Source organism: Gobio gobio (genome assembly GCF_949357685.1).
Source record: "Gobio gobio genome assembly, chromosome: 7".
Classification (NCBI taxonomy): Eukaryota; Metazoa; Chordata; class Actinopteri; order Cypriniformes; family Gobionidae; genus Gobio; species Gobio gobio.
Genome location: NC_137103.1, coordinates 36,122,740 through 36,150,407, shown reverse-complemented (window position 1 = coordinate 36,150,407; position 27,668 = coordinate 36,122,740). Strand labels below are relative to the sequence as shown.

Here is a 27,668-nt window from a genome sequence, read left to right as displayed (position 1 = left end):
ATAAATAATGTTAAATGTGAACAATGTCGTTCTCCGTGTTTCCTGAACCGAGAAATGGTTGATTGTGTACGTGACAAAACAGTTATTATTCCCCTCTGTTTAGCATAAAACACTGTATTCGTAGTCATCCAGTTTGAAATGTTGGCTACAAACATAGAGGTTTTTCAGATTTTTCCATTGTGGCGATCTCTCCATATTTATGGTTCTTTACAGCTTTTCGGTAGCTCTAGACGCATCCTAGCGGCAGCAAATGTAATTTGCAGCCAAGGTCGTCTAGCAACTCTCCGTTGGCTTGCGAGCTTGAAAAACCAAACTCTAGTCAGGCCAATCACATCGTGAATAGAGTCGGTGAGCAAGCTTAACATAATGACGGCAGAGTTGCGAAGGTTCCTTGTGAATTCCTTGCTACTTGAAAACAAAGAGGATGGCTGCTGCTGGTGAACAGCGGTCTTTCGAATCAGCTTTGTCTCTGGAAGTCTTGGAGTTAAGCTTTTCTTTGAGAAAAGAACAAAGAACAGCTTTCTTAAAAAAGGAATATGTGTTCAGAGTTTTGCCAACTGGATACGGCAAAAGTTTAATCTTATCAACTAGCTTCGTTGCTCTGGTTGGTTGTAGCAATATCCTATTGCGTGCAGAGGGAATTTGAAAGACAACCGTTTATCCCGCCCCTCGGATTGAGCCCTGCCAATGGTGTGTTCCCAGACCCAACATCTTGATGTGGGTCTTGCTTTGTCAGGCTAGCTTTTTGGCACTGCCTACAATGCATTGGAACCTTCACTTGAAACCGAAAGTAACTCTCACTAAACTTTTACTCTTGAATGCTTGCACCTGTGAACAATGTGACTAAAAGTTTTTCTTGGAGTATTTCCTACTAAAGCAAGCAAGGCAATATTTGACTCTGATAAGCGTATCCATAGCAGGCTGGTGTGAGTGGCCTTGGACGGCAACATTCCCAGTGCATTATGGGTGTTTTTCTACCGATTTGGCAAAAGGGATGACAACAGCCTTTTTTTCTGTTATCTCTAGTCCGGTAGCACCAAATACATTTCCCTTTCTACTGTATAGGAAGCTTACTTTTTTTGAAAGCCCATTTTGCCAGCCGGTTGAAGTCCTTTTAAGCAATATATATTGTAACACAATTTTTACATTTTCTAAAGCAAATGTGAGTGGTGTTACTACGTGGTCGCTGGGGTGAATGTGATTTCAACAAGTAGAACATGTTCCTGGATCAACATCCTTGTTGTTCCCGGAACAACATTCCAATCAACCAGTCAAATATGAGAATTATGTTTACAGTTAATGTCAAGTTTTGGCTTACAGAAAATGGCTAGGAGCTTCTTAACCATTTCTCTCTGGTTTGGGGATAAGTTATGTGTAGGGTTAGGTTTAGGGGAAGGGATAGGGTTAGGACTATGTTTTTGGACAGGAATGTTCTAAGATCAATAAAAGATGTTGATCCAGGAACAAAATCACGGAAACCCTAGGGGCTTCTGGATAGTTGATAGATAATTTCTAGATGCTTACTTTTAGGGTGTTCTGGATGGAGTCCATCCATGTCCAAGTATCTATGATACTGTGGTCTTTATGGTGGTCGAATTAAACGTGACTTGTCTGGGGTTTTTTCTCTCTCAAAAAATGTGTATTTTTTAACCATGCAGCAAAACTTTTGAAAAATTACTTTTTAAACCGTTTAACCAATAGCATTAAGTGGTCAAAATTCTTACTGTCGGTTAACAGTTAACCAGTGAAATTATGTGCACCGTTCAAATGCTTGGGGTCAGTAAAAAATTACAAAATAAAGAAATTAGTATTTTATTCAACAAGGATGCATTAAGTTGATATACTGTTTTATATATATAACATTGATAATAAGAAGAAATGTTTCATGAATTGTATTTTAAAATACATTCAAATACATTCTATTAGAAAACCAGTTATTTTAAATTGTAATAATATTTCACATTTTTACTGTTTTACTGTATTTTTGATCAAATAAATTCCGCCTTAGTGAGCATAAGGCACTTTCAAAAACATAACTTTTTTTTTTTGAATGGTTGTATAATAAATGGCTAGAATTGCCAACAAACTTCATTAATCATATATTAATTAATGATTGCATGTGTGTGACTGATCTGTAGAACCTTATACAGTGTTTGTTAAGGTCTTATTAATATTATAAAGTGTTACCTTTTTTTCTTGAACTCCAAATCATATGCATATTTGTTTGAAGTTTGTGAGATCTATGTGAGTTTTTCCAAGTCTGCATCATCTACAATATGCTCATGTTCTAGCTAGAGGATAGTGTGTAATTCTGCTTATAGAGGGGATGCATGCTTGACATTCCAGCAGGATGAAAAGTGGCCCTCAGGGTTCCAGAGATTCAAGTACATACTTGCACCTGCAGTATAAAGCTACCATGACACACCCCACACACGCGACAAGCAAAGGCACAAATCCTCAGCTCTTTCATTTGTTGGTCTTATTGCAAAACCCTTGTGTTTGCTCATCCTTGTCCTTAGTGTTGTGCAAAGTGTTGTGTAAAAGGGTCCTTACGGAGAACTGTTATGTCCTGACTTGAAATAAGGGCTTGTGCCAAAACTGAATTAAAGGTTGTTCAGGTTATAGAAGGGTACTTGGGTTTCCCTCAGTGGATTCCCATCAGTTACATTGTACAAGGATTTCCTGTGAATCAGGAAGTATTTCCATATTTGAATTGGAGCAAGCAATAAACAATAAATCTATATACATCACATGACTCACTTTAAACAGCTGCTGATGATCTGTTAGTTGAATCAAGGCGTTCTTACTTAGAAGTTGTCTCTCATGCTTCTCCTTGATTTGTAACTAACATTTCCAGGAAAGCCAGTCCTCATGTAACAGCCCCATTGATCAAATTTACTCACTCACTCTCTGGTCTAGTACTTTTTTGTGCCAGACCTCTTGGTGACCTAGATAGTCTGGCAGCACAGCGGGCCCTTGATGAGTAGAAGGCGCACATGGAACGGAAGGACAAGGTCTAATGGAAGGAGAGAGGGAGCACCAGAGGAAAATAATCAGGAGGGGGCGAGGTGTTGAAAACAGGAAGGCTGATATTTGTGTTACGGAAGTTGATGTTGTTGATGTTACGGAGAGGCTATCATAAATGTCTCATCTGTGTGTTTGTAGATGTGCATATTACATCTGGAATGCAGAGAAGAAGCCGGAAGTTTCTAAATATTAGACTTGATCGCTGCCTTGTAACGTCTCTCTTAATGTTTCTAATAGATTTTGTCACTTTCATCTTTATTTTCTTTTGCGAAGGCAAGTAACATTATATTGCAATACTGGTGTTAGGGGTTTGTTTAAATCTTTTGGCACAAGACATGAATCATAATTTCAAATTGTGTGGATTTCATTTATTTTCAATGAGCGGTGACCACTAGAGTAGTGATACAATTTAGCCCTGTGCAATTTTATGCAAATGAGACATAACACTAGAAATTAACAATAAGCATATGTTCAACTTTCCCAGTCAGACCAGTAGTTTAGATTTTAAACATTCTCGTAAAAAAAAGTATAATTGTATATTAAAAAAATTGATATTGATGATAACTAGGGTTGGTGAAAATATACTGGTGAAAATATTCTCACCAATACATGCATTTTGTGTGAATTTGACCATTCAAGTGCAATAACCCACATAAAAGAACTGAATTTGGGATTGCATGCTCTCTGAGAGCCAACTTTTTGTGCGCAGCATGTAAAATGTTGCAACCCAATAGGGTCAGTGAAGGTTCCATCGGCTAGACCGAAACTCTTACATGCTGGCATTGTTTAGCTCTGGATACATTTACCATTCTTAAGTGGCCTTAGTGACATGAGCTTAGAAGGAAATTTGTTTTTGATACAACATTATGAAGATTACTTTTTTCCTTCAAAACAACATGCTCTAATAAATCTTCCACAATTACCCCAGGAACGTCTATTGAGAAAGCAATTTCATGCTGGCTATAATTGTGGCTTAAGTGTCCAAATACTTAGTGGGCCCCCTGTGCAGTGCCAGTCTTCCCTTAGAATCGAAACATACGTCATACCTACACTGTATTTGCTGCCTGTTTCTTTGGACTAACTGTCTTCAAAACACTCATAGGCTTCCTGCAGATCTCCGATATCTGGACAAGCTGGCGCAAGTCTGCTCGCATTTCTGTCATACCTCACTCCTCTCCTTTTCTCTTTTAAAGTCAGCATGAAATATAAATGTACAGTATTTTCTAAATGTATGTTATTAATTTTGTGAACAAATCATCCGTGCATGTTTCTTTTTACATTACCTTAAGATTACAGACTTCTCCCTGGTGACATATACCAGACTTGTCCAGTCACTTTCTTACAATTGAATGCAAGCTCACATTTAGCAGTTCTACCTCCACCCAATCAACAACTGATGGAGAGAACCAGGTCCTTGTTCTACATGTTTTTAAAGTTATTTACAAAATGCAAAATAAAAAAACTAAATTCAAATTAGTGTTAGACCGATATATCGGGCTGATAATAAGGCTGCTGTTCGCCGATATTTTTTCAACATCGGCCGTCACATACTGCGTTTTTTGGCGGCTGCCAAAGCAAATTTTTATCCCGCTAAAGCCTTATTTGATCGGTGAGTGATGAGATTGACTGTAGTGCTTCTAACAGGTCGCGGGAGCGCGCCCCTCCTCCGGCCGCGCACGTGCCGCGCACTCTCACCGTCTTCAAACTCTTGCTCTCCCTCCCTCGCGCATATTAATCAAAATCAATTGAGAATTGACACGATGGTAAAAGGTCGGAAGACCGAAGTTTCACGTGGAGCATTGGGAGATTTTTTTCCTGAATTACCGCTGGTGTTGCTCTACAAGAGATTAAGTTAAGTGCACCTAAGCATTAAATGACTAGGTTGTAAATAGTTTTAAAATTAAATATAGTACAGTCAGTGTGCACTTTATTATGCTGCTTGCTTGTTGCTACTGTGTGCAATAGTGTAATTATTTTATTTATGCTTAAATATTTATTTTCACCACTGAACTCTTTTTTTTTTTCTTGTTCTCACCTGTTTTTACTATTTGTTAAATATAGTTTTTTTTAGTTCAATTAATGTTCCTTTTTTAAATTTAAAAATGTTATCATCATGATCATTGTGTCATTTTTATGATGTAAATTGAGGGAGTAAAAGCAGTATCGGCTCCAAATATCGGCTCAAGAAAATCGGCAGCCCGTATCGGTCATCGGGTAAGGCTGATGAAAAAAAAATCGGTATCGGCACTAAAAAATCCATATCGGTCGATCCCTAATTCAAATGAAAAGATCCGTTGCTATTTCCATGTCATTGCGACTTTAATGTACACCCTCTTACACATTCATTGGAAATACCACACTGGGATCCCACTTCCAGTTCTGACCGTTACTTTAGACTTCTGTTGACGACGCACACTTGAATAGCCACAAGGTCTGAGACCACAGCAAGTCTCCTCTCAGACACTTTAATTAGTGTGTAAATCTACACAAAAATGCAGAGGACAGGAGAAGGAAACACAAGGTTCCAGAAATTCGGGAACTTTGTTCATATCTACATCCTAAAAAAATGTTTCGAACAATCAAAGCCCATATAAACACTTCCTGTTTTGGGTTTACGTAAAGTTTTCCCATGGTTTATTTTTTTAAGTTATACAGTGGCTGTAAGAACTATTTGTGACCAATTTTTTACTTTGCCTGCTGTGAAGCTGCTTTGAAACAATCTGTATTGTTTAAAGCGGTGTATAAATATAGGTGATGTGACTTGACTATTTGAAATTTATGTTGGCTCTCATGCTAATATAAAAGGCAAATCACATGTATGAATGCCACTTAATTATATGATGTGTCTAAAGGCATGTAACTAGGCTGCATCAAAAAGCTTGTGTTTTTTATGATCAACAAAATAGTGCAAGCTTTAATGATAACTAAGCAAATATTCAATTAATAGGAATTTCTCACTAGAAATAACATCAAAAGTGGAAAACATTAAAAAACTTACATTTACACTGACCACCAACCACAAGTTTCAGATATCGTCTTTTTTTTTAGCTCAGGTTTCATGGAATGGAGCGCACACGATTGTGGGATATCAAAGGCAGCAAAGGCTGCCCTCAATACTTGATCAGATGAAGGTATCTCAAGAAAGAGGAAGTGAAGCTAACATTGGAACTCGGACATGCCTTCCGAGTGCATCCTACAAAGTAGGGCTGCGAAGTATTGGAAAAAGAAATTGGCATTGCAACATTTTGTTTTCGTCGATACATATTGCGATATGAAAACAATTTCACCAGATGACTTTAATAGCTTTATTTGGAAATTATTTTTCTAGAATTATTGGGGTGATTTTGGAGAGTTCTTTAAACTCGCTTGAATGTTTAAACAGGACTTAAACATGTGCAAATATTAAACTTTCACTTTATGATGGTTAAACTTTGCTATTAATCCTCCAATCACATGCGTTATGAACTTTGGGACCTGGGGCCTCATTTATAAAACTTTGCGTAGGATTTGCGTCAGAAGTGGCGTACGGATGAAACATAGGACGTGCGTACGCACAGAAATATTCGGATTTATAAAACCGTGCGCAGCTTTTGCGGCTTCATGTCACGCCCATAGTTGCCCATAAATAGTCCGTGAAGCGCCCACAAGTTAATATTCATCGATTGCGAAATCATGGCAAATACAGAGAGGAAATAAAAAACTTAACTTCACTCAATGTGAAGTAGAAATTATCGTTGGCTAGGTGGAAAAGAGGAGAAAAATATTTTTTGGAGGGCACAGTGTGGGCATTAGGCTACTAATGCCAAAAAGGCACTTGAGGTGCAAAAGGTTGCAGACGCCTAAATGCTGTAGCCTCACAACCTCGGACCGTGGCCGAAAAAAAAAAGAAATGGTCGGACATCAAAGTCGAGGCAAAAAAGCGTCTAGCGCTCCATCGCCAGAGTGTGTCTGCCACGGGAGGGGGAGAGGGGACACCGGAGCTGACCCCTCTTGACCAGAGACTGGCGGCAATTATTGGAGAATCCCTATTAATCCCTATCCCTATTATCTACGTGGAAATGGGAAATAGTTCAGTGCAAATGTAGTTTCTTGCAGCTTTCTGAATGGTTGAGACATACGTCATATGTTATTTTATCGAAAATAAAACAAACTAAAGGCATTTGCATGAATACCATGATTCCGTAGCTGATGAAGAAATTTTTACTATGAAAACAACTTTCCCCAGTGGACAATTAATGCATCTATCTATCTATTTATCTATATATCTCCCTAATTATCTATCTATCTGTCTATCTAATTGCATCTATATCTGCTCCGCCAGACGGACACATTGACGAGAATATCAGTTTTGTACATTATTTCGTTCTGTTTACCATATTATTTATGAGGATGAATTGCATAACATGCCAATATTGTTGCAGAACATATTTCACTTTTTTTTTTTTTTTTTTTTGCATTTCTGTTGTAATTTTCTTTTGATTTTGTTTGTTTTACACTGCAGATCGATCAAACGAGTGTTCGTGTAGGCTGTTAATTGTAATACTTGCTTTGTGAAGTCTTCAAGTTATTTATGAGAGGCAGTATTGCTATTTCTTTTACACAACGGTCTACAGTTTCACACACTTTCGCGTGTTTCTTCCATCTGCCGACGGTGTCGCCATTTCTCATTTCACCCGTTTTTGTGCGTACGCCTGGGTCAGAGCTTGCGTGAAGGACCGCACATTTTCCCGTCAAGTTTGCTTTTTATAAATACCAATTATTGCGTAGAGAGTGGCATACGCCTTCTTTTGTGCGTACGCAACGTTTATAAATGAGGCCCTTGGTCCATACTGATCACGGATCAACTATGATCCCTATACTTATCACACATCCGGCGATGTGACTATTGTGGATGCGCACATCGCAATGCCGATGCTAAAACGATATATGGTGCAGCTCTATGCCGAAAGCAGCATTTTTCAGCTTTCAGACAGAGCCCCAGTGTCCTGCAGACTTTAGTACCAACCAATTTGCTAGCAATTCTACACACCTTGATTAGCTTGTTTTGGGTGTGTTTGGTTAGGGTAGGGTAGAGCTGAACTCAGCAGGACACTGACCCTCAAAGACTAGAGTTGAAGAGCCCTGTTCTCTGGTATGGAGAACACAAACCTCCACCTCCTTCATTAAAAAATATTCACTCATGTTAACATGACATAACTAATATAGTGTCACAAATAAAATTGAAACAATCAAACCGAACTTGCACTTTAACGTTATCTATAATTAAAGAAATTTCCATCTGCATGTCAATATGTAAACTCTCTATTTGTGCTCCATATTTCTGTATTCTTGCCTGTTTTGCAGCTCTGCAGAGGCGTTAGACTGTCCATATTCTCTCAACTGGCCTGTCATTCATTCTGCTGATGTGATTGTTGCCATATTTTGTGTATTAAGCAACACAGCGTGTGTGTGGTTTGAACTGTCTTTCTGTGTTTCTCAGAAGGCATGTGTTCAGAATATGCTGTCTTGGCATTTCCAGGACCATTTAAATGGGTAAAACAGGAAATAAAATCACTGTTAATGCCTCAGCTCTGCTATCAGGATGCTTTAATGGATCTGACAGCCAATAAAAATAGCTTATTACTTCTGACTGTTTCTAGTGGTTTGGCATTTTCTGGAAATATGGGTAATCTTACTTTTACTTCGCTGCTTATGTCAGCCAAAAAGATGCACATGATCGTGACAAATGTAGATTAACGAGTCTCTGATCCCATTTTGTTTTTATTCTGCATCCTGATTTGGTTCACTTATAATTTTTTGCTCTAGGTTCCCTTTATTTTCAAATGTTCATTGCAAAATGAAGTTGAAGAAATCAGGATATAATTTTTTTTTTATTGTATAATAATTAGTGCTGTCAAATAGTTTTTTGCTTGTATAACATATGTGTTTGTGTGTATGTATATGTATGTATATATAATATATAATATATAATATATATATATATATAGTGTGTGTATGTATGTATATATATATATATATATATATATATATATATATATATATATATATATATATATATATATATATATATAATATAATATAATATATATAATCTCTATCTCAAATACAGTATTTGTGTATATATACATGCACGTTATGTAAGGTTGGGTACCGAAACTAAAATAACCGATATGTACCGAACCGAATCAGAACGCAGATTTCGGTGCCTCATTTCAGTGCCAAAATTCAAAAGTATTTTCGCGCTTTGGCTGGCGCCGAGCCACAGACAGACGCGCTCAGCGCTCATCACATCACAACTCATGACAACTATTCAGTGTTTTCAACCACATCATGTTTATTTCAGGTTTCAGACATTTAAATGCTCATAAGTACTAGCAAAAAACACACGCTGATGTCTATGGAAGCTGCAATAAAAATCCTTTCAGACAGTTATAGCTAACTTGACTACGTGTTTTATTCACATCAGATACATGCACATTATATAGTAACTATATAGTTTCTTCTATTCTTCTTCCAGTTCACTGGTCACTTACTTTCATGTATTTCGTGAGACGTGAATGAATTTACGTGTTGTAAATCCGACAGATCCGATTCTTCTGAGGCGCAAACTAACATGGCGCCGCCCATTGCGCTTTAGATCAACTAACACACATTCACTCACACATATTTGAAAATCAGAATATCATATAGTTTGCGACACAGTTAAGAAGTTTGTGAATATTTTGAATAAATAAAAAAACCCCGAAATAAACCCGATATAAACAGCTGAGCTGTCAGCGTTATTGTGGCAGCTGTGTGTCATGTGAGAATATTTCAAATTGTCATATTTCAAAATAAAGCTGAAGCCCGAAGCTGGTTTGTAGCAGACCAAGAATATAGACTACTTTGCTGTTATAACTGTAACTGTTATTTAGAGTAAAATTAGGCCTGTAGTTGGGTTAGGTGGCTTAGGTTTTACTGTGAATTTGTAAATAAGTCAATAATAATTTGTAAATAAGTAAATTGTGTTTTGTATTTATTTATATTCATACATTTAAGTATACATTAAACTTTTAATAAATGGTTCAATTTGAATAATAATAAAAAATAAATAAATAAAAAGCCATTTAATGTCATCCACCTCGTTTTGTGGCCTTTTTTTAAAAAAAGTATCGGTTCAGGCACCGTTTAGGCACCGGTACCGTTTTAAAAGTATCGGTTTGGCACCGGTATCGAAAAAACCCGAAACGATACCCAACCCTAACGTTATGTAAAAAAAACTTTTGTTAGATGCGATTTAATCACAAATAATCGATTTTACTGCACTAATAATAATATTGAAGACAGTATAATTCTGAAGAACATGATTGTATTTAATACAATTAAAAAGTTCTAATTTAAATATTTAACAAAATAATATAATTTTTTTTTAAATTAAAATGTATTCTTACAACTTACATTTTCCCCTCTATCTGTGTGTGTGTGTGTGTGTGTGTGTGTGTGTGTGTGTGTGTGTGTGTGTGTGTGTGTGTGTGTGTGTGTGTGTACATACTCTATAGAAGCACGATCAAGGACAGATCCTACTGGACGCTGTCTTCAAGCACCTGGAGCTGACCGAGAAAGACTATTTTGGGTTGCACCTGGCCGACGACTCCTCTGATAGCCTGGTGAGTTCAAAGGTCAAGCTCAATGATGTGCCAGAGCCGAGCCGGTTTTCCCTCTGGGATTCACAAGGGTTTTGCTCTGAGCTTTTTAAGCTTGAGTGTGTGAATGGCCAGTATTCCTGAAATAGGTTCACATTTAGGAATGTAGGACACACAACAATTCAGGTTTAAAGGTCCTTTTAAGCATCTCTCCCTTTCCGGTGGCCCAACTCAATATTCAGTATTAGCAGAATATTAGACTACTGCAATAGTTTGATATATCAAAAGTGTAATTAGTTTCTTTAGGGAAAAAAGTGTTTTAATGAGTAAATCACTTAAACATCACAAAACCATGAGCAAATGTCCTCCTAAAATAATATGCAGTAAATGTTTAAGCATATATCCCACACATTCCAGACAAGAAATTACATTATTCGGATGAACGCAAACACATTAGTAGTAGACATATTGGTGTTGCATGTATAGTATCAGCATTCACGTTACACCTGCGTCATTTTCCTAGAAGGTATCTACCAATCGGTCGATCTGTGGCTGAAAAGACTTTATAGTTACATTGATTCAGTTGAAACTGGATCAAAGTTGTTTTACTCAACAAACACTCACTTTGTCTCTGTGTAACTGCAGATAAGTACATCCCCACCTCCCCACAGTAGAAAACACAAGCCTATTGAATTATTGAGTGGCATTAGGTTGTGTTGGACTGTTGCCATGTTATTAAGGTTTTTCTTCCCCTCTCTCTATCTCTGTCTCTTTTTCTTTCTCACTATCAATAATTTATAGAGGTGGCTGGATCCAAATAAACCCATAAGGAAGCAATTAAAAAGTAAGTAATTTTATACAAAGCACTATACTATAGGCTGTTGTTTACCACCCACCATTGATTTATTCTTTCTCTTCCTTTCTATCTGCACATCTTTGTACTTGCACATGTGGAATAAAATGCTAGGGGGCTCCCCACATCATCTGAACTTCCGGGTGAAATTTTTTGTGAGTGACCCCAACAAACTTCAGGAAGAATACACACGGTGAGTTTGTGGATTTCAGCTTTGATGCACAGAATATGAAGACCTAAAAAAGTGTTTATTAAAGAATAACTTTTTTTTTGGGACAATTTTAGAATATGTCACCAAATTCAGTCATCAATATTTTGGGCAGAGAAAGAGAAAGACTGAACATTTTGAATGTATGTTAAAAGTTTTACATTTGAAACTTTTTCGTTTTCAAACAAATATGCTAAAAGTTATTTTGCCAACTTTGTACTCTATAGCATTTAAAAGTCTTCAAAGCTAAAAGACATAAACTAAAACAGATTTGATATTCTTTCACATTTTATTCATTTAGCATACTTGAAATATTTATGTTATAATTCTTGCTTCTAGTAAAAGAGTACTGTAATATTATAGAGGTCAAAAATAGTTCAGAGAAGTATAGACTAGAACAGGGATGAGTAAAGCAGGATTACATGTGCATAATTTAAAATGACAATGATTGACATCCTCTGATCCTCACCTGAATCGGTGATGGTGATTCATAGTGATTCATGGTGATACTGTTGCATTATCTCTTTGTAGTGTTCTTGTAGTTTAAACAGTAGAGTATGACACTAGCAGTGCCAAGGTCATCATGGGTTCAATATCCAGGGAATGCACAAACAAATAATTGTAAAATGTAAACTGCTTTGCTGCCATAAACAGCAAGTATCTTAATATTGTAATCAGGGCTTGACATTAACACCCGCCAATCTGCCATTTGTGGGTTGATTTCAGCTGTGGCGTGCAACACAGTCACTTCGACTAGCCACTTTGGCGGGTTGAATTTTATTGTAGTCTTCTCAAAAGGTTGCGCATTATAACCAATCACGCGATCCTGTTGAGCTTATGAATGCAATGTCTAATAAGGCATTCAGATTAGTCATCGCTGAAACACCAGAGTTTTGTTCAGATTGCGCTCTGACTCACTGAAATCTGCACTCTCATCATAAACAACAAAGCAGAGATGTATACATGCGATGTACACAGGAGATTCATTCATCATACAGTGATCGACTGTTTTTGTTATATTTCAGCAGCCAAATAGTTTCAAACAAAGATCACAGCAGAACCATAGCGCATCTGATGTGACTGGCATAAAGTTGGCTTGATGTTGGACGTTCGATATTTGCAAATTTAGGGACCGTCTCTAAAGTTACATATGACATTGGTATACACGTTTCTAACTTCAATAGCATTTGGAGAAGGACTTAGTCATAAAACCAACTGTAAAGTGTTCATCTAGGTGTCAGGTATGATGCACACTTTTTAGATTTTTAAACTGTTAAATCACATGAAAATATGTATTTCATTAGGCTACTGTATGGGCTCATACACAAAATATGCTAGATTTAAATATGTCAGATGATAGAACACAGATGAGAATATTGATGGAGAATAAATTATTTACACCAAAAAACTTTTTTTACAGACAAGCAACTGTTAGTGTTTCTCTGTCTAGATGAAGGAGCTTTACACACAATCCTATCAGAGCTAAATGGGCCAATTTTCATACGTTTCATGTAGACTTGTTTTGGGTGTGTACAGTTGTCATTTATTACATATAGCCAACAACAACATTTTGGCCAGTGAAAATGCTTGTAACTTGCTTGAAAGTGGATAGTAACTTTGGAAAACCACTAGCCACAGTGGCTGGTGAGCAAAAAAGTCAATGTCAAGCCCTGATTGTAATCATATTACACAAACTTAAGAAACCTTATATAGACTAACCATGTCTTTGTTTACTTTGCTTGGTTCAAAAATAATGCAAAAAAATGATATTGATTGTTAGTTAAACTCTCAATATCTAAACTGTACTGCGGTACAATATGGCGCAGTATTTTTGTAATATTTAATACTTCACCTCATGAACAATACATTCAAGTTTTTTTTTGTCCAGTGGCTCACAGAGATTATTTGTCATGTTCTTTTCCATCTGTGTAGGTACCTGTATTTTCTACAGATTAAGCAGGACATACTCAGTGGAAGGTGAGCTGATCTTTCTAAGTCCAGTTGCATTTAGTAGTAGGGGCATTCAATTTATTTGTAAATGATTATATCTGCAGACTGCAACTAATACTATGTGGATTGTTCATTCAATATTTATCTTGATACCACTGCAGTATATGCTTCTGAAGTTGCATGTGCTTAATGTTCTTTTATGGTTACTTGAATATAGTAATTTGGGACCAATTTGGTTTTATCTTCAACATGTTATACTGTTAATTTAATATAATATATATCCTTCCCAGACTGCCCTGTCCGCACAATACTGCCGCACTCCTGGCATCATACGCTGTTCAGTGTAAGTATGAGAACGGTGGTAGGATCTAAATGACAATGAAGCCACAAAACTAAATCAGTTTTTTAAAGCAGAACGGTATGTGATGGTCAATTACATGTGGTTTGTTTTAATTCTGGTTTGGTCTCACCATCTTTAATGTTACAACTTTAAATCCTGTTTAATGTTATGTTTGGTGTCAAACAAGTGGCGCCTGTAATTCTCTATTTCTTGAGCAAGAGGAATTGATAGCAATTTAGCGTAGCAGCAGAATTATAATTAAAGTTGTTTTCCGCCTATGTTATGCACCACATTTCTTTTTCCATTTCATGCAATATATTTCACCATAGATGGTATTATGCAAACTAAAATCCAGTGCTGAGCTTCCCAGCAAACCACCGAAATACAACAGCGCAGGCTCAGCATGGTACATTCCATCTGTGCACAACCTCAACGCTTAACAAGCACTAGCTTGTAAAACAGAAGTACATGCGAGCAAGAAATCTCTCTGAAGTACAGCAGGCACAAACACAGCCCAGCACATCTTAGTTAACCTAATAGTGCCCATTCGAGATGGAGCAGTGACATGGCATATCCCGGGCCCTGGGAGGGCCGCTTGCCAGATTGAGCTCAGCAATAATGACTCTTGACAGATTGCTGTAGTGAGCACATTTGCTCTGGTCTCTCCGGGGCTTTTAGCATGCAGTTTGGGTGCTATGTAGGTCATAGGGGATTCTGTTGAGGCCAGTAGCCTAGTAGCCTGTTTGCTTTAAGGTTTACCGACAAGCTGCCGTAGTGGCAAACTGGATGCTAAATGCAGCGTTTTGTGTGTTTTATTTATAATTTTTTTTTTATAAAGTCAATGGAATTGGTTTAGCAGATTTGAAAGACTTACTGAGTGCTTGTGTGTTTTACATGATGATAAACATCGTAGCAGGTGTTTAATCATGCTAAACCCATAGCTTTAAGCATAAGTATGTTTTATCATTTGATTCTTAAGTGAGGATGTATGTAATGATAATGCAATGCGTGGCTTAAAATGAAGTGAAGGTGAATTGATCTTGGTCAGTCAATTCAGTAATAGAATTTAATTTGGCACTTGTCAATAAGAACATATTTCGTTTTGATTTATTCACTCTAAAACACTCTAAACCTGTATAACCACCAACTTAAAAAATAGTATTTTTTTTTTTACATATGTGACCCTGGACCACAAAACCAATCATAAGGGTACATTTTTTTTTAAATTGAGATTTATACATCACTTAAAAGCTGAATAAATGAGCTTTTCATTGATGTATGGTTTGTTAGGACAATATTTGGCCGAGATGCAACTATTTGAAAATCTGGAATCTGAGGGTACAAATATTGAGAAAATCGCCTTTAAATTGTCCAAATTAAGTCCTTAACAAAGCATATTACTACTACTAATAAAAAAATGTATATATATATTTACGGTAGGAAATTTACAAAATATCTTCATGGAACATGATCTGTACTTTATATCCTAATGATTTTTGGCATAAAAGAAAAAAAATAATTTTGACCCATACATTGTATTGTTGGCTATTTCCACAAATGTACCTGTGCAACTTATGACTGGTTTTGTGGTCCAGGGTCACATATATAAAATGTATAGAATATTCTTGCATTCTAACTTATACCTTGAATTAACATGATTGTACACATTTTAATCATTATTTAAATTAATCATTATTTTAATTAGTTAAGTTAAAAGCAGTTTCTTATGCCCACCAAAGCTGCATTTATTTGATAAAAAATTTATATATAATACAGTAATATTGTCAAATATTATTACAATTTAAAATGACTGTTTTAAAATGTAATTAATTCCTGTGATGGAAAGCTGAATTTTCAGCATCATCACTCCAGTGTCACATGATCCTTCAAAAATCATTCTAATGTGCTGATTTGGTGCTCAAGAAACATTTCTTATTATTATCAATGTTGAAAACAGCTGCTTAATATTTTGTTGAAACGGTGCTAAAAAAAATTAGGATTCTTTAATGAATATAAAGTTCAAAATAACAGGATTTTTGTATATATGTATATGTGTATATATATGTATGTGTATAACAATGTAATAGTCTTTACTGTCACTTTTTATCAGTTAAATGCATTCTTAATAAAAGGATCAATTTCTTTTATATAAGTTGTGTATAAATAATTTCAGGGCATTTTGCTTAGATTTTTTTGTCACATAATAATATGTGTAAGTCACACACACAGCACGTGATTTAAGAGATGTGGCTAGCAGTGTGTATCCATCGGTAATTCTGCCTCATTACATACATTATCTGCTTGTTGTACTGTTATGAGTCATGGCTGTTATTCATAATACTGTGGTTCTATTGTGTGATTCAGCTGAGCTGGGTGATTACAGTGAGGCAGAGAATTTGCCAGGATACCTGTCTGAGTACTGCTTCATCCCCAACCAGCCTCAGGGCTTTGAAAAAGATGTCACCAAACATCACCAGCAACACAAGTAAGAGTTACCGCTCTAAACTTACTCTGGCCAACTCTGGCACTGCACTATTATAATCAAATATTCCTTTCAGCACATTACATTGCTGTCAGAAATGTGCCACAATTAACAAGTCTTGTTGATTTCACATATGGCTTTATGAATATTCATGAATACTCACATGTGTTGGCGAACACTCATGTGCTTTCTCAGCACTCATTACTCAGTATGCACACTGTAGAGCTGTGCTGCGAACAGGAAGCTTATTGTACCCCATTTCTTAGCCACACTGACAAATCAATTTACACAAGAGTTTTGTGCACACGTACCTCTACTACATTGTCTTGTGATCTGAATCTGAAGCACATGTCTTAATTTTTTACCCTTTATTCTCCCCTTTTTTGGCCTGGGCACAGTGGACTTAACCCAGCACAGTCTGAATTCAATTATCTGAATACGGCACGAACGTTGGAACTCTATGGAGTGGAACTGCACTATGCAAGGGTAAGTGTGCCAGAGCTGTTTCATTATGCATCTAAAGCCTCTTTTGTTCATATAAAGAGAATCATTGAAACAGGAAAGCTCATTTAATGTCTGTTTCTCACACAAAGCTATTTTATAGCTTCAGAAGACTTTGGTCACTGTATGTACTTTCATTGTATGAGGAAAAGCATTTTGCATAGCTTTTATGTACCATGAAAGTAAGAAAGATGTATGGTTTTGGAACGAAATGAGATGAATAACGAAATAAGACGAATGTTCTTTCATTCAGAGTTTAAATTTTTGGGTGGACCAACACTTTAAACAACATTAAACAGCACAGTTTTGAAAAACGCTTAATGATCCTCATTAATTATTGCTCTCGCTCTGTTCCTACTTTCAGGATCAAAGCAACACAGAGATTTTCATGGGCGTGATATCAGCTGGCATTGCCATCTATAAGAACAGGGTACGAATCAACTACTTTCCGTGGTAAGTGAACTTGCCGTCTTGCTGTAATTCGGGTTCAAGTCATGATGTGTAATTAACTGGCAGAGAAATTCTGATCATTTGAAAATCTCATGTAATGGATTTTTCAGGAGTTTATTTTTGTTTTACTAAAGATCACTCTTAAGGGGGTCAAATACACCAGGAAGAGGGGTTCTAAATGTTAAGGCATTTTTAGATTCTCCATGTTTTAAGATGCACTCATTTTGAATTTTGAGATGTGGAATAGCGGATGTGGAAATGCTAAGCTCAGTGATCAAATGTAAATAGTGGCATTCAAATCCTCATCAGGCAAAGCTCCCCCTCCCCACCACCAGACTGTTTTTCTGGCACACAAGGCCCAGCTGCTACTGTAGCTGTAGTCCAAGCACCTCCCTTTTGAAATAGATGCACAGATGCTTTCCAGGCAAGCTATGTTTAGCCCTGAAGAGAACAGGGGCTGTTTACCACAGATGTCTATTAAGCTCTCAGGGCAAACGGTTGCACTTATTGATTATTTTATCGCTCACCCCTGTAGTTCATAAATTTCAATAGTGTTTGTTAAAAAGTAAATGTATACAAAGCTGACTATGAATGCACAAAAAGATATGGAAGTTCAGTTTGACCAACTAGTCATTGACTATGTGTTTGCGAGTTGCACTGTGCTGTACTATTTGTGTGTGACAGAAAGTCATAAGTGGCTGACACTCCTCCAGCATGTTTATTCAGACATTTGAGAATGTGTGTGTGTTGTGTTGAATATATTTAGCCCCACTCTGAGTCATATTTTAATAGGAGTAAAAGCTTAGAGACACACAAAGGGCCATGAAATGGGATCAGGGAATTTTAACAGCGCACAATGTGTGTTTTTTGCTGCCCTTGATCTGTTTTTGTTTTACCAACAAATCATTGTTCTCTCTTTTAGGTTGAAGATTGTGAAAATATCTTTTAAATGCAAACAGTTTTTCATCCAGTTAAGAAAAGAGGCGGTAAGTGGTACACTTTTTTTTCTGTAATACTGTACTTAAAACCTCATCCGCAACACATTTAAAGGGACACTCCACTTTTTTTTGAGAATAGGCAAATTTTCCAACTCCCCTAGAGTTAAACAGTTTTACCATTTTCAAATCCATTCAGCTGATCTCTGGTTCTGACGGTAGCCCTTTTTTTTGCATAGCTTAGCATAGATAATTGAATCTGATTAGACCGTTAGCATCTCGCTAAAAAAAATGACCAAAGAGTTTCGATATTTTTCCTATTTAAAACTTCTGTAGTTACGCAGCGCCTGAAAATAGGCTAACTCCGGTCAACATAAAAAACGTGAAAACCTGCTTGCACAGGGAGTGCTGGGGACTATTTTCAGGCGCTGCGTAATGTCATTGCGCTGCTGCACCCATGGTACAGCAGCAAATTTCCTTGATTATTACACAGGAATGAGAGTATAGTTCCCAGCCGTATCGGCCTAGAAAATCGCAACTTTTAATTTTCCATCGGTCTTAGTACACGATGTAACTACAGAAGAGTAGAGTTTTAAAGGTCCCATGGCATGGATTTTTTATTTTATTTTATAATGTATTCTGAGGTGTACTTATATTGTTAGTATGATTTTTACATAATTTTTTTTTACATTTTTACATAAAATGTCATAATTTAGAAATAAAAGGCATTTTTTCTATACTGATGTTTGCCCTGTGGCTGAATGCCCTGTTTCAAGGGGCGTGTCTGCTGTGAGACTTCAGTAAAAACGCTCCCACTGTTGTGATTGGCTGACATCTTTGCATTTGAAATGAGCGAAGGGGGCATGGTTTAACGAGGTCTAAGAGGCACAAGCCTGCTGCCAGAGAGACGGATGTCACTTCTCATCAGTTCTCTCAGCACGTCTCAGTTCAGTGAACTGTTGTAGTTACTAGCATATACGTCAGGTTATTAGTTTATTCCTAATCGGAGGGACTGTCACTCATGTCAGAAAGTTAGTAACTTTAGTAAATGATGGATCAGCGCTGACTCGAGACGCAAACCGTTTAGAACGATTCAGTCCGATTTGGTGAACTGGTTCGGTTCACTAAAAAGAACCGGTTCAAAAGAATGATTCGTTCGCGAACCGGACATCAATGGACCAGAGACGGAGAGATTGCTAACAAAGTGATATTGTAATGAGTTATGAGAGCGCTGTCAGTGCGAGTTTATTTTGTTTGTATCTGAGAGTTCTGAATAAACACGAGTCCCAGTCACGCCGAGCCCGCCTTCCTCCTTATTACCAACTTTGTAACACATGTAATGTACCATTACAGCTGTCGAGATGAACGAGTTACGAGTAAGTGTTGATTATAGCATTATTTTTAGATATTTTCCTATCAAATGAAAAGCGTCAGTGCATTGAGTACACAGCGCAAAAAAAGACACAACAGGGCAGTAATCAAATGTAATCCAATTTATTGTGGGGCTAGGCTGGCTAGCCCGGATATGCTCACGCTCACCCCCCTTCTGCTTAATCTCGCGCCGCGTTTGGTGCCTCCGCTGTGGGCCTGATCCAGTACTGGGGGTCGGTGATGTTGAAGGCCGACCGGCCAGTGCAGCCCGAGCTTCGGTGTGCGTGAGGTCTATCTCTAAAGATGTGACTTTGCCGATGTTGAGCAGAAACTCACGACTGTATGCATATTTTAGAACAGATAGAAGTGACGAGGACAGACAAAAACACGGACTCAAGACAGAAAACACCGTTCTGTCAGGAGAGAGAGAAGCCGCAGCACGAATAATAAAGTTCTGTGTGAACTTGAATAATTAGCTACACATCAGAAATCACTGATCACAGATCAGAAGGAACTGAAAAAATACTTCTGTTTTCATTTGTACATCCAAACACTGAGAAACTGCCAGCATTCACTCGTTCACAAGCCATGATCTCTCGAGGACAAACAAATATGGCGCTCCCATGGGCGTGCCAAATTCTCTGGGCGGAGGAAAGGGAGGTAACCGTTCCTGTTATGATGTCATAACAGGAGAATTCAGGATCAGCTCGTCTCGAGCTGTTATTTTCTCAAAGGCAGAGAGAGACAGCCAGAACTCAGTTTACACCGATCAAAATTTCTAGCCACTTTGGGACAATATTCAGGCTAGGGGAACTTATATTAATGTTGAAAAACCTCATAAAATGAAAATTTCATGCCATGAGACCTTTTAAATAGGAAAAATATTGAAACTCTTTGGTCATTTTTTGAGCGAGATGCTAACGGTCTAATCAGATTCAATGATCTATGCTAAGCCATGCTAAAAGTGCCAGACCCGGAGATCGGCTACATGGATTCGAAAACGGTAAAACTCAACTGTTTAACTTTAGGGGATTTGGAAAATGAGCCTGTTTTCAAAAAAAGTGGAGTGTTCCTTTAACTTCTGTGACGTTTCTGAGTAAAACAGGAAACATTATTTTAGTGGGAAATAATATGGGCTATTACAGCTACCTCACGATATTATACACATCACAAAACAAAGGTCACGATTCACAATGCGTCACAATATCGTATTTAGATTGTGACTGAAAATGAAGGCATTATATGGCTTCTCAAATAATTAAATAAATATGAAAGTATTAAAAGTTATTGTATTAAAACCGTATACATTTATGATATTAATATTTTTGCGTGATGTGTGGCATCACATTTTTATATGTATGAAGTGAACATTGTTTAAACTACAATATTTTTTATATCTCCCTGTTTGCTGATAACTATATGTAAAATTAAAACGACTCCAACAGACATCATCACTCTCATTTAGAAACTGCAGAGAGCAGTAATTCCTATAAATAAACTATCTTGCTCAGGCAATATCAAATTGAAGAGCATATTGGCTCCCATAGCACCACTGATCTTTGTTTATTTGAAATCCCCCTGTAATTACTGCTCTGCTGTCAGTGACGATGCGGAGAGAGATAGAGACTCTTTACAGCTTATTAATTATGGAGAGTAGATGATGTATTTTGCATGTGGGAGAGCGGGATGCGACCTGACATCAGAACTGTGCCAATTGCTGAGACTCAACGTGAACCTGTGTGCCTGAACCGGGTCTCCACTGCGTCACAGACCCTCTACTGGAGACCTCAAAACACCCCGGTTATGTGAATAATGCACAGGGACCTTTCAGAAGCAGTTGTACTAAAAGCAGAACTCAATGATGTCATGATCCATAATTGATGCCCAGATGGCAGAGCTCAGCTGAATGGGTCCGATTTCCTTGGACCTGGGTCGCAGCCCTTGCGATTTGTACAACCAAAAACAGTCCGGGAAGTGCATTTACCCCCCTCTGGAGTCCCCAGTGACCAATGGAGCCTTGCAGATTGGAGTGTCAGTCCTAATAGGTCTCTCCAGAGCAGAGCTTTCTGGCTACTTTGGCTAGGTTTCAAACAGAGGCCCATGTTCAGAACAAAACAAGACGACACAATGTGTGTAACGTTCAGGGCAGGGAATGTAAATGTCACCAACATCTCCTGTGTTTTGGGTTAAGCATGCAGTATGCTTGATTTAACAGCCTCAAGATCCTTCCTTTTTTTTGCCTGCAGCACGAGACAAGAGATACATTGCTCGGTTTCAACATGGTAAACTACAGGGCCTGTAAGAATCTCTGGAAGGCCTGTGTTGAACACCACACCTTCTTTCGGCTAGATCGGCCCGTTCCTCTGCAGAAGAACTTCTTTGCGCACTACTTCAGTTTGGGCTCTAAGTTCCGTTACTGGTAAGACGTCCCTCCTGTATAGTTTCTATACATCCAAATTTGTCCTTGTCCTTTTTCACTTGCCCCCAAAAAAAAAAAACGTAATATTTGTATGAATTTAAAATAATACTTTTATTTTTATAATTTTCAACTACTCAAATTTGTATGAAATTTTGCAGTTTTTAATTGATAAAAAAAAAATTACTCATGTAATTCGTAAATGAAAAAAAAAAAAAAACGTTTGCATTTTCTACATATTAGACATACGAATAAAAGTGAATTTGTTGACATTTTTAAATAAAATCTTATTTGCAAATAGTTTAAATTGATTACTTCATTACTACAATTCGACCTAGAACTTATTTTACCATTCCTATTTATTTATTTCCTTAAATCCCAAGCACAAAATGGAACATCCGCCTATGAGAACAGAGTAAAGATCATTCTTACAAATCACAACATTTTCATTTTGTGTGGCATGCACATTTCATGTTTTTCTGAGGAGAAATTCATGATTTTGTTTGTCATTTGCAGTAGTTAGCAGTAGTGTGCTGAGGGAGGCCACAGTCATGAGAAAGCTTGACCTTAGTCGACACAAACAAATACTCTAGTCAATCATGGGGATAAACTCTTGAAAAATAGATGATGCTCTTTTAGCCAATTTTAGATATAGGGAAACTAGGATGAGGAGGTGATCAATAATTCATCTTGCAATGCTTTCTAGATTTATAAGTGTTTATTGGTGCTCTTTGTAGTATAAAACATATTTGAACTCTGAATTTGAGCAGTAACAGCCTCATATAAAATGAGGTCAATAACAGAATTAAAGGTCTCAGGCAGGAAAGTCACATTAAATGTTGTGAAATTGTGAACTATGGTTTGAATCCTGAGAAACATTGTGCGTCTCTTCACAGCGGGAGGACGGAAGTACAATCTGTTCAGTATGGCAAGGAGAAGGGAATCAAGGACAGAGTGTTTGCAAGGTAACGTAAGCTTGTACTTCAGGGATTTTGTGTTGGCGACCGGTTATGATGTGATTCAGTTAATGATCGTTAATGTATTTGGTCTGAAATAGTATTTATTTCCGTGGAAGTGTGATCTTATAAAATAAACTACCAGCTGGTGAGGAGGAGTGACTTGGTTCAGCAGGTGAACTTTAGAAGGATCTTTACATTCAGCTTTGAGATTTTGGGGTCAAAGTACTTTAAGTAAATGAGTTGACTCATTGGCCACTGTCTTAGTAACACCCCTGGGAAGATGTATTAACAGCACTTTGAATTTCATGTTGTTGTTGTTTTATTTTGTTTAGTTTTTTTTTGCTAAAAAAACAAAGATCTCCCTAGGGTTTACTGTGTCAAAATGTACTGAACACTTACAGTTAAACGTTTAAAGTATAAATTGAACATTGTAGAACAATATCTAGGTAAATTGATGCTCATAATTCAGTTTAAATAGAACCTGATAGATCAATATCAATATTAAAACATTAAATATAAAGGAACAGTTGGTGAGATTAACAGAATGCATTTCATCTCTCAGATCTCCCAGCAAGCCTCTGGACAGAAAGTTGATGGGTTTGACAGACTGGGAAGCAGTGAGCAGGAACTCACTGTCTGAAGAGAGGCTGGAGACCCGTAGCCTGCCCACCCGCTCCCCCCCTGGGACGCCCAACCAGTGAGTGCCTCTCGTTTCAGTGAAACATCCAGCCTAATGAACAAAGACTCTTTAGGGTTCTTGGGGGGGTGATGGCGGGGTTATGGGGGGGAAAGACAAGTGTGTAAGCTGTATGTAAGTGAATCTCACAATTGAAATCAATCACATTTCACGCCAAAAAAAAAAAAAAAAAAACTTGGCAAAAAGAAAATGAATAAAAAATGATTTTGTTTGCCATTATTTTTTGATAATATTTTAAAATGTAATTTTTTGCCCAAATTTTAATTTGCCTAATTTCTTTAAAAAAAAAAAAACATCCCATTATGCATAGAAATGAATTTCATTAGATTTCATTATAATAATAGTTTTTTTTTTTAAATACCATCATGCATTTTTTAAATTTAAATCAGCACAAAGGCACTCAAACAACATAAATACAATTTAACTACAATGTGCATTTGTTCATGCATTACAGTAAATTTAATACAAAAACCTTAATGGTCCTAAAAAGGCTTAAATTCTTAAAGCAAAATATATTATAACTGTAATTATTTTTCCTTTGATTTAGGGGCAAAATATGACCTAGACATGTTCTTGGCAGGTTTTGTGAGTTTTACCCATGCAGGGAGTCGGACAGCTGTTCAAGGAGATCTAATGAAAACAGTCACTCTCTGTCAAAGATTCAGTAAACTAACAGTGACCGTCTTTTCAGGAAGAAAGAGAGACTGGATGAATGCTGTGAAATTAAAAAATAGGGTTGGAGTTAACAGTTAGTATCATGTTTTTCATCATATGTTATATAATGCACTGTACACTTTACAGTAACTGTGAATGTGACTGTGCAAAATATATTTGTTTTGATAGAACACCTTGTTTTCCTTCTGCCAGAGGATTTGTATTTAACAAATCGCTGAAAATGATTATGATTATTATAAATGTTCTGTCAACAGTAGGAACTCCTTATTTGTGCAAGAGGGTCCCCGGCTACGGCCCTCTTCCATGGGTCACCTGGTGGACCATGCCATCCATGCCTCCCCCAGCCTTCCCGTTTTCTCCAATCACAAATCACCTTCTTCAACACAAGCTAACAGCATCAGCCTGGAGTCTACACCGTAAGTACTTCCTCTTCTTCTGTAGGAAAACAGTCAGTCCTCAAGAACTGGCTTTTTTATGCTTTATTATTAGTGATGGTGCTTTTTAAGGTTCCTCTTGTAACAATCTAGTGACCGCCCACAATACCTCAGCAACCACATAGCAATGCGTGGATTATACCTTTTTAAGGATAAGACTCTCCAGATGTCATAGTCAGATGTATGAAATGCTGATATTTTTATTCAAAGTAATTTCAGTGACATTTTATTTTGCTCTTTCAGTATCTTAAATCGCCAAAAGAGTCTTAAAATAGAATACCCCCAAAAACCAACTCTTTAAGCAGACGTTTGGTATATTTGCTTTTTTTTATTAATGTGCTTTATACTGCATTTCAAGCCTTGAATATTTGCTTATCCATACCGCAGTGCCACTCTAACTCATTGAAACATTAAATCATTTCAGTTATTATAAACCCTATTTACAGAAGCCACATAATTTAGTGTAAAAAACAGAAACACAAGTCTGTTCCTCAAAAGGGAAAAGTGGTTTTACTGCACCAAAACCATCTTTTATTGGCTGTTTGTTTTGTCTCTGCCTTCCAATCACGGCTACCACCCTCTGTCTGCGCCCTTAAATGGCCCCGAATGGAAACTAAACGCACGCTGCGCAGCTGTAAAACATGTTTAACGCTCTCATAGCTTTGGGCACAGAGCTTTGGCTTTTAACGGTGCATGGTAAACATGTCGAGCCCTTTGTGATCCTCTTGAAAAGGTCTGCAATATACTTAAGCTTAATGGCATTGCCAGTGGCAGATAGGCTATTTGCATGATGTGGTGGTTTTGACTTTGTTTGCTGAGCTATTTTAATTGAAATATAACCCCCCACCCCCTTTCCTTTGTTTCAGTCTTTAAACCGCTTTAGAAATGACCTGTTTACGGTTGGGGGCATCACCACATAACCTGTCTGATAATGCGGTGTGAAAAAACAACGAAAAACCCCCCCAGATTGTTAGTCAGATCTAACGGGCCGAAGTATTTTGATAGCGCCTGCAGTGTCACAATTACTTAAGGTGATTTTTATTGAACGATTGAGGTTTATTTATGTGCATTTTTAAAAGGTCAGTTGTCAGAATGTGACGTCAAGAGGATAGAGTAAGTTCAAAGTTATTTCCTGGTACGAGTTAGATTTTGATTAGTGAGCATTCTTACAATTCCGTCCACACTGAGATGGTGTTTTGGTCCTGTGAAAAGCTTTTAGAAAACGCTTTCCTAAGTGGATACATTTAAAAACACCATTTTCGCATTATAGTGTGGACTGTGAAAACAGAGGTGTTTGAAACCAATGACGCATGTGGAACTGATAGATATACACTACCTGTCAAAAGTTTGGAAACTGTACTATTTTTATTGTTTTTTTAAAAATACAAAAAAAGCTGTAATATTGTGAAATATTATTAAAATGTAAAATATATTTTAAAATGTAATTTATTCCTGCTATGCAAAGCTGAATTTTGAGCATCACTACTCCAGTCTTCAGTGTCACATGATCCTTCAGAAATCATTCTAATATAATGCATAATATGATGATTTGTAGGGCTGCAACAACGAATCGTTAAAATCGATTATTAAAAGAGTTGGCAACAAATTTCATTATCAATTTGTTGTCGCGCGACTAGTATGCCCGTCAATAAGACGCGGAGATGTTTGAGTATAAAAAAAGCACGGTTGAGCGCAAAGCAGAGTGGAAGCGGGCGAGCCGTGCTGTACCCGTTGTACCACGCTGTGGAAAAGCAAACCGAGCCGTACCAGTCGAAAAGCGCAATCGAAAAAGTGTGTTAATTGCAGCAAAAGCGACGCGGCATGGCATGGGAGCACCACGGTGGTGATTCAGAACCTAAAACCAAAACATTTTGGCGTCCTTGATGAGGAGGAAGGGAGTTCAACAGCAGGGGAACGTTAATGCTGCCTTCACGTGCTTTTGGAATTATCGTAAATACGAGTTTCTTAGGTAAACATTGCCCTCACATTTTGAAACTTGAATGCAATGCGCTCGTAATCACGACTTCAGAAGTCGGCATCATCAAATTTCCGATTGCACGTGAAGGCAGCATTAGTCACTACAAAATCCCACTTTTGTTCCGAAGTGAGGAGCGTGCCATCCCTCCAGTAGCTCTTCTGGTGCTTGTTTACTCGTTATCCAGCTTGACCATCATGACAAGTTAGCGTTAGCTTGTTAATAACAGTAGTAAAGCAGGGGTGGTATAGTTTGCAAGACTAAAGACACGTTTTTATTCACTTGCCTTTTTTGGCCCATTCATTTTTCAATCTGTTGCTATGTTAATTTCGTTGACAAATAATTTGTCAGTATTTTAATCAACAACATTTTTCATAGACAAAAACGAGACGAAAATCAAAACCAGCTTTGAATGACAAAAACCACGACTAATATCTATTGTCATTTTCGGTCAGCATTCGGTCTTAAAGCGACAGCAGTCCATTAACATGCTTCCATTTGTGCTCTTAATATTAATCAAACAACAAAAGACAGAGAAAATCACCTCTTTAGTTTTAATAAGGATTCATTATATTTATTATACATTCATTATTTAATCCATATTTAATCTATAAGGAATGTTGTATGCAAGTTGTTATAAAGAATGCATATCATTCATTTAAAATAAGACATTCTGTTCTTCTTTAGGAGGAGTAGTTTTATTTAATTGTTACATAATATTTTTTATATGTCACAGCAGTTAAATCTGTGTCTGGATTTATCATTCATATTAA

At 37.2% G+C, this 27,668-nt stretch overlaps 1 protein-coding gene across 2 annotated transcripts in view; it reads left to right on the top strand.

The window, feature by feature from the left end:
* Nucleotides 1-27,668, top strand: part of ptpn4a (protein tyrosine phosphatase non-receptor type 4a) — a 61,589-nt gene that overhangs the window by 16,219 nt on the left and 17,702 nt on the right. For both annotated transcript variants that reach the window (XM_079821594.1, XM_079821595.1), the window contains exons 3-15: nt 10,566-10,673; nt 11,451-11,493; nt 11,617-11,695; nt 13,643-13,687; nt 13,951-14,003; nt 16,365-16,485; nt 16,881-16,968; nt 17,348-17,436; nt 18,356-18,419; nt 21,986-22,158; nt 23,052-23,120; nt 23,677-23,811; nt 24,741-24,902. In XM_079821594.1, coding sequence (XP_079677720.1) covers nt 10,566-10,673; nt 11,451-11,493; nt 11,617-11,695; nt 13,643-13,687; nt 13,951-14,003; nt 16,365-16,485; nt 16,881-16,968; nt 17,348-17,436; nt 18,356-18,419; nt 21,986-22,158; nt 23,052-23,120; nt 23,677-23,811; nt 24,741-24,902 — 1,229 coding nt within the window. The remainder of the gene's footprint in view (nt 1-10,565; nt 10,674-11,450; nt 11,494-11,616; nt 11,696-13,642; nt 13,688-13,950; nt 14,004-16,364; nt 16,486-16,880; nt 16,969-17,347; nt 17,437-18,355; nt 18,420-21,985; nt 22,159-23,051; nt 23,121-23,676; nt 23,812-24,740; nt 24,903-27,668) is intronic.